The sequence below is a fragment of the Elaeis guineensis genome, chromosome 8 (assembly GCF_000442705.2).
Source record: "Elaeis guineensis isolate ETL-2024a chromosome 8, EG11, whole genome shotgun sequence".
In the NCBI taxonomy this organism is placed as follows: domain Eukaryota; kingdom Viridiplantae; phylum Streptophyta; class Magnoliopsida; order Arecales; family Arecaceae; genus Elaeis; species Elaeis guineensis.
In genome coordinates, this window is record NC_026000.2 from 12,628,579 (window position 1) to 12,638,492 (window position 9,914).

Consider the following 9,914-nt stretch of genomic DNA (forward strand, 5'->3'; position numbering starts at 1 on the left):
GCATGAATCGATACGTGGAATAGGAAGCATGCTAATTATTAACATGCTGATCCAATGCGCTGTACGATATATATTAATGTTGTACCAAGATGGTGCTGGTATAGAATCAGTACCGAAATTACGAACCTACAAGTCTATAAAACACAATTTTAAGAAATATAAACTACTAATCTTGGGAACATTGTAAATAGGAATTCAGCAAATTAGATGAATGCTTAATTATAACCAAGAGTAGGTGAGAGGAGATTGGGTTACCCGGATGAACATAGAGGGTTTAGTTTAGGTGAAGATTCATTTGACCAACTGGGAAAGAAATTTGAGGAGGGGACGGAGGTTTTATATGATTTTGATTCTCTGTTGGGTCGGATTGGGTCCCCGTTGGATTGGGTAGCTCTTTTGTCGATCCAAATTAGACCCAGATGACATACAGGCCTGATTGGATCTAGGAAACTATAAGACCCAACCCAAGCCAGTATTCTAATTCGGTCTAATCTTTGATCTTAACCTAACCCATGCATCATAAAGAAAGGGTCTTGTTAGATCTTATTGGGTAAGGATTGGGTCAGGTCATCAATGGGCCCATTTGCTATGAGCAGCCGAAAAGGATCAAGTTCACCAAACAGATATCGATTCATAAAAGACTACAAATACTATACCTAATCGAATTAATTCCCTTTCCTTTTTTTCACCTTTGTCCATCACGTGACAGGGAGAAAAAAAGGCTGAGTGCGAAGACCAAATTCTAAGGCTCTCAAGGATTAGAGAAGATTCTTGCTAGAATGAGTATGAAGCAATATTAAAACAATAAATACAGCTAAAACGAAATCAAAGTCGCATAGTATATAAAAATGGACTGCCAGGATCATCACCGGAACTCAAAGATATTTAAAGATGAAAAGGTTAACACATATATATATATATATATATATATATATATAGCAATCAAGAAAAGTTCGTCTGTACATCCATGAGTTTGTTTTAGAAACTAAAACCAGCATATCCACAGTTTCAAGTCAGTTGAACCTGGATAATTATCGAGCAGGAGCAACACTTTCTTTGAAGAGGATGTTTGCCACGGCTGGTGGTAGCCATGCTGCATCACTACCATTCAGTCCACCCTGCTGCAGCCCTTCTCCCTGCCCTGAGATGCCAAAACCTTTCTTCCTCCTTGATCTCCCCATACTCTTGCCCACAAAGAATCCCAGTTTCAGTGCTGTAAACAAACCCAAAGCAATAACCAATGGCCTCACAGCCCAATGGAAATCCTCAAGGTGTTGGTACTTACTGATCATTCCTTGGCATGTACTGAAGCTCACCACTTCCACCTCGGAAGGATCTGCGAGAAAGCTGCAGACTTCTCCAAAGCGAAGTCTGCCAGGAAATTTGACGACAAGGCACCCATTTGGAAAAACCTGTGAGATTCTGCCTGTGGCCCATTCCCCACCTCTCTTGCGTGGCCACTCAAACCTGGGACTAGATACAGTATCTTTCGGCCTTAAGAACTGACCGACGCAGTAGGTCTCTGCCATCTGAATCTCTGAATATTTCCCGTTCCAGAGAGTTTCCATCCCAACAAAACCAACAGTTACTGTTCCATCTCGCTCGTCGCTGTGGAGGATGCCAACTGGAGACTGCTTCTTGGTTTCCTCCTTCAACCGTACCCAGTCACCAGCAGCAAAACCATGGGTCACCCTCTTCACTGTAGAAGAGTGCACCCTGAAAGGATCACGAAATCCGTGGATTCTCACAAGCACAAAACCATCATGATCCACACTGTTTTCCAAGCCAACCACGGTTCCCTCTAGGATCTCCATGCTTTCTGAGCTGAAGGAGTTTCTAGTCTTTCTAGAGCACACAGCATCACCTACTTGAAGGTGGTCCTTTAGAAGGGACCAATCAGTGTAACCGATATGGCTTGATCTGTCTGCCACATGCTTCTCGGAATCACCCCAGCTGCTATCACTGGAAACTGCATCCTTGCAGCTGAATGGACATATAGCAAATTTACTGCTTTAAAGATGCAGCACTAAACAAAAAATATCAGAGAAGACAGAATCTGAACATTTTATAGGAAATGCAATTTTCTATTCATGTACAAATTCAGAAGAATGAGATCCGTATTGAACATTGATATCAATCAAACCAATGCTCTAGGAGAAAATAGCCAAATGCTCAAATAATGTGTGACTGGTATAATATGAAAACGAAACAAGGCTCTAAATTATATTCATTGCTTTCTTACTGAAACCATCAACATGCTTCTGACAGTGATACTGTATTGTACATGATTATCATGCCAAATTAATGAGATCGTTTCTATGAGATAGAAAAACTCATCGCAAAAGAAAGAAAAGATGAAATCTCTACAAATGTAGTATGCCTACTATAAACAAGAAACAGTTCCCCGATTACAACAAATTATATTTAAATGAAAGCGTCCTTTATCATATAATGAACAGTCAAAATGATGCGTGGCATAGTTTTACACAATTTCTTGATAGTTAAAATGTAGCATGCGGTGCAGTAGTCTTAACCATATTTTCCATAATTAGAACCCTCATATGAGAGATGCCTGAGGAAAAAAGATTGAAACCTTAAGTTCATCACCAGATATGGTCAAGCTCAGCTGCAGGCTGCGTCACTCATCCAATATTATCGCGACAAAAGTATATAGCAACCGTATGAGACCTGCAGGCTGCTACCTACAATTAGCTTAAGGCTTGTTGGTTGCTTAATGCTGGTTGGTTGCATATGAGAATGAACCACAGAACTATAAGACAAGCACCTCAATCAATCAGGAAAACTTCATAGCTAAAATCCTGCTTCGTTTCAAGCAGCTATGAACTAGCATCCATTAAATTACAAAAAAAATACCTCCTCCATATTTGCATGCCATCATCTAGTCCAAAAGGCATTCATGCTAATTCTTTTACACTAAACTTCAGACAGAACTCAGCAACAGCAATCCCTTTTTGAAAGATTTAAGCTGAGAATTTGTCCAAGATAATTATATAGGCTGAACTGGAATGGCTGGAGGTCAATCCAAATATTAGCATAAGGTGAAGGTTCAATTTCAAATATCAGTTTTTTATTTTTGGAGCAATACCCAGGTTTTGAACCCTTGACCTTCAAATGTCACTGTTTCTGCTACAATCATAGAAATGTGGAATATCCTTTTCCTTTAGTTAAATTCTCATGATCGAAGAGAATCTGCACATCATTTCAGCCTATCCCACAAAACATACGCATATATAGTGGCTCAACAATATGGTGCAGTCTTTGTGACAATCACAAAACCACCTTCTGTGACTGCCAGAAAACTGATTCTTCAGGTGCAACCATCCTCAGTACGGACATGTCTGTACCATATTAAATTCTCTGATGCATAGGTTGTCAAAACAGCTGCTGGACAACACATCATAAATGACACAATAAATTTTCTAATTTGCTTCCTTATAGAATCAGATAAAAGTGAAAGTGCTCTGGTTAAATCATGATGGGATTGCATATATAACATCTAATTTCATCATCCCATCTCTCATCATCTACAGTTTTCCCTGTAGTCACATAATTATTTTCACTCTCACCATTTACTTCTGGGCATCTTCACATGCTAACATCTAATTTCATCATCCTATCTCTCACCATCTACTGTTTTTCCTGATAGTCACATAAAAACTTCCACTCTTACTATTTACTTCAGGAAATTCAATTTCACTACCTTGGCATCTTCTATCCTTACCATGAATCTTCATATGCAACAAACTCTAGTTGGGGGCACAAGAGGAAATCTCTCTCCAGTCCACACAGTGCTGCATTGCCATCTCTTCACTTCCTCTGATACATGATATCAACACCTAATGCACATGTAGTCTCATATATATCCAGTCATAGTTGTCTAAAAAAGTTTCCTCATCAAATCATCGTTCCTTTGACATACTATCTTAATATGGAATTCTCATCCAACAAATCTTCCCATGCCAAACTCTCATAGTAGGGAAGCTAAAACAACATCTTCCTTCATAATGATAAATTTAAATGTCCACTTCATCATTTTAAAATGTTAAGTCACATATTTCACATAAGCATCATTAACATCATTGTCAGAGATAAACCACCTAGGTGACATGGACCTGCTTTTCTTGTAAACTTGAGTATGTTACCTTTTTTCAAAAACAAAAGAAGAAAATTCTTTGACAAAAATTACTTTCGTACATGTAAAGACTTTCAAAATCATCCAGAAAGAATGAAAAGAATCATGTTGAAGGGTCCAGCACCAAAATAAATTCACATAAAATCAAATTCCTTGAAATCATGAACCATGAAAAGAGAAGTGGCTACAGGTTATCTATAATAATTGGGCTTTAAAACCAGGTGAACATGTTCCATTTATTTAAAACAGAAAAAAGAAAAATAACTCAGCTCTCGGGTATGTATAATACTTTTTGCACAATCAAATTAACACTGCATGAATGTGATGAAATGGTGAGATCTCCAACCATAATCTAAAACTTGCTGTAAAGAACTTGCTGATTGAATTTCATATGAAGAGGAATTTATACAAGCATGTACTTGGTATTTAGTCTAAAAATCTCTCAGCAAATCATGAAAGCAAATGTTAGTGCCAAAGTTTCAATGTCTGCACTTTTATTCACCAACGAAGCCTCGCATGGAAAATGCGTATGAGAGGTCAAAGTAGCTTTAATGCTTACCTTTGAAATGCATGTAAAATGTCTGATATTAGAGGGCGATTTCGGAGGTCATACTCAAAGCATCCATAAAGGACATTTTCAACTTGAGGCGGTAAGCCACTTGGAATGTCTGGTTTTTCTTTCTTTATCACAACCAAGTGATAGATTTCATCAGGTGACTTCCCATGCCAAGGCTGGATACCACTCAACATTTCCAATATACTGCATCCAAACCCCCATGAATCAGTTTCAAAAGAAAGTGGGCCCCTAACTTTTGGTTGCCATTGTTCAGGAGCCATGTAGTTTGGTGTCCCAAGCCTCTGAACCAAATCTGAATTTGGCAATGGAAGTCCAAGCAATAATGATGGGATACCAAAGTCTCCTAGAACTGCATGGTCATGTTCATCGAGAAGCAAATTACAGGGCTTAATGTTGAGGATTAGAATTCTTCTTGAGTGGAGTTCCAATATTCCCTGAGCCAAATCAACACCATACCTGTGGAAAGAAAGATGCCAGAACATGATAAGGATTCAATCACATAATTTTGTAATTCATTTAGAAAGCAGCCCTGATGTTAAATCCACATTATCACCTTAAAACATCAGACAGTGCAAGCCTTCCACCTTTGAGACAAGCCATCTTGTCACCAATTGATCCCTCATAAAACTTCATTGCAATGCAGACCTGGAAAGTCATTTCAAGATGCTAGCCTTAGACTTTATACTATAACTCGATGACAGAACTAAAATTCCTCTTTTGGAGCATCTGACATGCAGATAAGCCCAAATGTAAGCACTTACTTACCCTTCCATTTTGAACTGAGATTCCATGCAAAAAGCAAACACCCTGTAGTCCATGGCACTTGGAGAATATTTCATCAAACTTGACCAAAAAAGGCTGAAGCTGATCATCTTTTATAGGATATAGCATCTTGACAGCAACCTCATGAAAGCGATCATAATCTTTGGTACAATGATGATGAGTTGCTACCCACACATCACCAAATGGGCCTCGCCCTATGCGGTGTGTCAATTTCAGTGCACTGGGATCAATCCATGGGCTAATTTGGTTTGGCGTAGATACCACTGCTCTGAGATGATCTGGATCTCCCTCAAACAACATGAATTCAAATGATTCAGTAGCTTGAGATGCAGCAGCTTTTCCAGCCATGTTCCTAGTTGAATGAAGTATGACCTTTAAAGGCTACCTGAATAAATGATTCACAATAGTCCATAATTCACACTACACAAAGGTAATCTAAGTTATAATACATAAATCCGACAAGAAATTTGCATGAACAAGCAAACTATGACAAAGTTTAATTAAAAACCTCTGGCGAATTTACATTAACCATGACAGATGCTACACTTGTCTTTCATATGGACATGAGTGAGTACACTGTGTTAAATGAGAATGCTGATTTCTAGTTATAATGGATGTGAGATGGAGAACCCAAGGTCATTCCTACATTCACAACCAATTCTTGAATTGAATCTCTTTGCGATTGTGTTTTCAAATCAATAGTGGCGGCCATACAGTTCTTGGTCAGTATACCCTACTGGGTCGGTACGGCAAGCCCCATACCAGCCAGTATGTGATGGTACCCAAACCTTGATGTAACATTGGTGCTTACATCTCAATTATGTTCTCATACTGCAGAAAGAAGCATGTCTGTCATTATTATTTTAGTTTCATTGAATAAATTTTCTCTTGTTAAGCAAAAAAAAAAAAAAGCAGTGCGCTGCATCAATGATGAACACATAGACAGGTGTTAAGCAGAAAACAAGAGCTCTGCTTTTGAAACAGCACACACATCATATTATTGCACCATATGAACTTGCTCTAGCCAAGACAAGCCAAAAAAGAATCTGTTAATGGCAGTAGTGATGCACTACACCATGCAAGATAATTCAATAAATCCCATGCCAGGAAACCATCTATCATTATCTAAAACCCCATCCTTTCAAAAACTTATCACGCTCATGTCCAATAACTATCAACATGAAAACCCATCATAGATGTCGGTGCCATTCCTGTCACAAAATTCAGTACCAGCTCAAACAAACAAGCCATATAAGTTAAACTGATTAAGCTGGTTAAAGTGCCTCTAGGAGTGCATGAAATATTGACCAACATATAGTAAAGCAACAACCATAACTTATGTCACATAGCCAATCAGAAGCCATCTCATTGTAGCAACTTCCACTCCATCTAACACCAGTACATACAATTAAAACAATTCAGTCTATGAAAATCTTGCAAGACCTATTTAGGAAGCAAAGTTAGGGCGTGGTTGGTGTTGCTTCTGCTTTATAAAAAGAGAAGGAAAATCCAGTAGCTAGGTTATCTAGCTTCTCCTAAAAGCACTTTTTTTTTTTTTTTTTTTTTGACTTTTCTTCTTGTGGAAGCACTTTTCATATAATGTTAACAAACATTCATTTTTTGGGGAAGTGCTTTTTTGCTTTAAGGCACAAAAACACCTCTTTTAAGCAATAATTTAATCACATAGTAAATTATGAAGAAGAAAAGAAGAAGATAGGAAAAATATATCAGCATAATAGCACCATCGGTTCGATTTATAACATAAAGAAATAGCAGCAAATAATTAAACTAAAAAGAAAGAGAGGCTTCCAAACAAAACAACAATTTTCTCTCATGAAGATCACTGGAAACGATTGTCCTACAAACTTCTTCTAAGACATATAGATAGATAGATTGATTTTCTTTAAGCATACCACTAACACCCACAGTGGCTTATCAAGAAAGCTGGTAAATTGACATGAAGAGGGGAATTTGCAGAGCCAAGAGAACCTAAAGGTAACATATTTAAGATGTTCCTCTTAAAACTACTTTTTCATTTTTGTTTCTGCCAATTTTCTCCAGACACAAGATAAAATTCAAGATCTATACATAAGGCTGAAACAGATCAGTTATAACCTGACCATAATTCCTCCTCTAGATCCAGACATGCATATAAAAATTAAATGTAATATCTAGATACAGATAGAGCTGACAACTATCAGAAACAAGGTCCACAATCTCGATACCGGGTATCGTATTAGTACCTTATTAGTTTGGTAACACACAGTCAGTATAATATGGTGTGCATCTCATATTGAAACAGCCCTCTATCCTTTTTCTCACTTTTTAGTTTAGTGCACCTTGGTATATATGGGTCGAAACTCCTCAGTGCGGATCGGTACACACCTCGGTATAATGTGGTATAGGATCTGTTCCGATCCAAACTTGAGTGTCCTGCCGGTCCTACCTAGTGTGCCCCATACTGAGCGGTATGGAATGGTATGACAGTCTATGATCAGAAATATATTTCCTTTTGCCTGTAATGATGTATTGAGGCTTCAACGCTGATTATGCATTAGTTTTATATTGTTTAATTTGATGGATGACATTTTTAATTGGTTTTATCGATTTATCACAAGATACTTTTGTATTGGGCTTATATATGTTTATGTTGGAGATAATACATGTATTACAAATATCAAATAAAGAAAGCACTAATTTGCAACTCTCCAATTCATATCTGCTATTTTTGAAACTAAAAATGGATATCACACATATCTGATCCATAACCATATATATTTTAATAAATGGATGTTACCATTATCCAATGTCATGGTGGTGGCAGTCATGATGGTGGAGGCAGCAATGAAAGTGATGGCTGTTATGCAATGATGGTAAAAAAAAAAAAAAAACATGAGTTTTTTTTTTTTGAAGATTAAAAATAAGGATTTCTTACTTTTATTTTCTAAAAATGACTTTAGGAAAAAAAAAAAAAAAAAAGAAACAATTGCAACAATTATATTTATTATCTCGGTTTCTGTGTTCTCATTTTTTTAAAAATAAAAAGATAAAAGCGACACCAAACAGGCCCTACGAAATAAGAATCATAAAGGCAAATAAAAAATCCATCTCCAAATAGAAATTTCCAGACAATCTACAACCACTCCGTAAAATAAAACTCATCAAAAATAAAAAAACATAACATGCACTACAAAATGGGCAACACAATAAATTCAATCAGATGATCACACCCAAAAAATAAAAAATAAGGCAAACAGGAAAGCAAAAAAAATCTACTAGCATGGATCAAATTTAGATGCAAAAACTAACGCAATCCATCACATAACATAACGGAACAACAAACTCGCCTCACCTAAAATAGATTCTTTCCCTTTCCGAATTCCTTCCAAGTGCTGTCGACGAATTGATCGGCAATATATAGAAAAACAAAAATAAATAAAAAGATTCGTAGAAAGAAACTAATAATCGAAGACGTCCATCAAGAAGAAGGCGAGGAAGAGAAGGACTAGCAGGGGGAAGACTTGGAGAGGGGATGATTTCTTCTAAGGGAAGAAGAGGAGTGGACTCTGTTTATGTAAGGAGCGCCAGGGCGCGGGGGGAAGAGGAGGTGGATGTTCGCTTCTTGGTTACTCAGGGTGCGTGTGTGGGTATCGCACCATCCGACGCTATTTTTAACGCAAAAGAAGCCATCATTTTTTGAGGACCTTCTCCTTAGGGGCGGATATAAACGGCCTTTTTCTATATTTTATTATTATTATATTCCACTTTACTAACTCTCCATGATCTTCTTCCTTAAGGACTATTAGTTAATGTCACGTCACGGCAAAATAAATAAATACTTTAAAAGTGATTAAATACGTCGTGAGGGGTGAGAGGTCCCACGGGATCCGTTTGTTCGTTGCTCGATAAAGCGTGACTGGGGCAATGGTGGGAGGAGCTGGAGAGCATTTTGTCGAAAAGGAAGGGTGTGTTTATCAACGTCTGTGGCTTTTGTATCGTGGACCTGGGCAGTGTTTCCAAGATATTAAAATCCCTGGTTGCGCCACGTCGGATGGGGGCCGCAACGTGCCACGTACATATTTGAAGGTTTTGGAAACAAATATGTGTCGACGCACACTGACGGTGCGCGATCCGGGAGGATGCCTCGCACCTCGCTGTTTACGCCTCGTGACGTGGTGCGTGTGGGGCTGGATCAGTTTGTGAAGTAAATATTCATTGAAACGGTAATATCATCTTAAATTTATAATAAATTAATTAAAAATAAAAAATAATAAAATAATATGAGATATCATTATAAAAATCGATGAATATACGGCAGTCGATAAAATATAAATATTTTTATTAATTTATTACAAATTTGACAGAGACAACATCATTATAACGAATACTTGTCTAGTTTGC

The 9,914-nt window shown here is 37.6% G+C and overlaps 1 protein-coding gene across 3 annotated transcripts; it reads right to left on the reverse strand.

Annotated features, from left to right (window-relative positions):
* Window positions 1–891: 891 nt before the first annotated feature.
* Window positions 892–9,214, reverse strand: LOC105050135 (protein KINASE OF THE OUTER CHLOROPLAST MEMBRANE 1). Of its 3 annotated transcripts, none has more exons than XM_073262250.1 (5): window positions 8,866–9,214; window positions 5,496–5,865; window positions 5,284–5,375; window positions 4,713–5,186; window positions 892–1,983 (listed from the first exon to the last, which is right to left on the reverse strand). In XM_073262250.1, the coding sequence occupies exons 2-5, from the start codon at window positions 5,859–5,861 to the stop codon at window positions 1,032–1,034; spliced, it is 1,884 nt and encodes a 627-aa protein (XP_073118351.1). In that variant the 5' UTR covers window positions 5,862–5,865; window positions 8,866–9,214; the 3' UTR covers window positions 892–1,031. The 3 variants fall into 3 exon arrangements, with proteins under 3 accessions (XP_073118351.1, XP_073118350.1, XP_010928334.1); XM_073262249.1 differs by having other exon boundaries at window positions 5,496–5,894; XM_010930032.4 differs by having other exon boundaries at window positions 5,496–5,898.
* Between the last annotated feature and the right edge of the window lie 700 nt (window positions 9,215–9,914).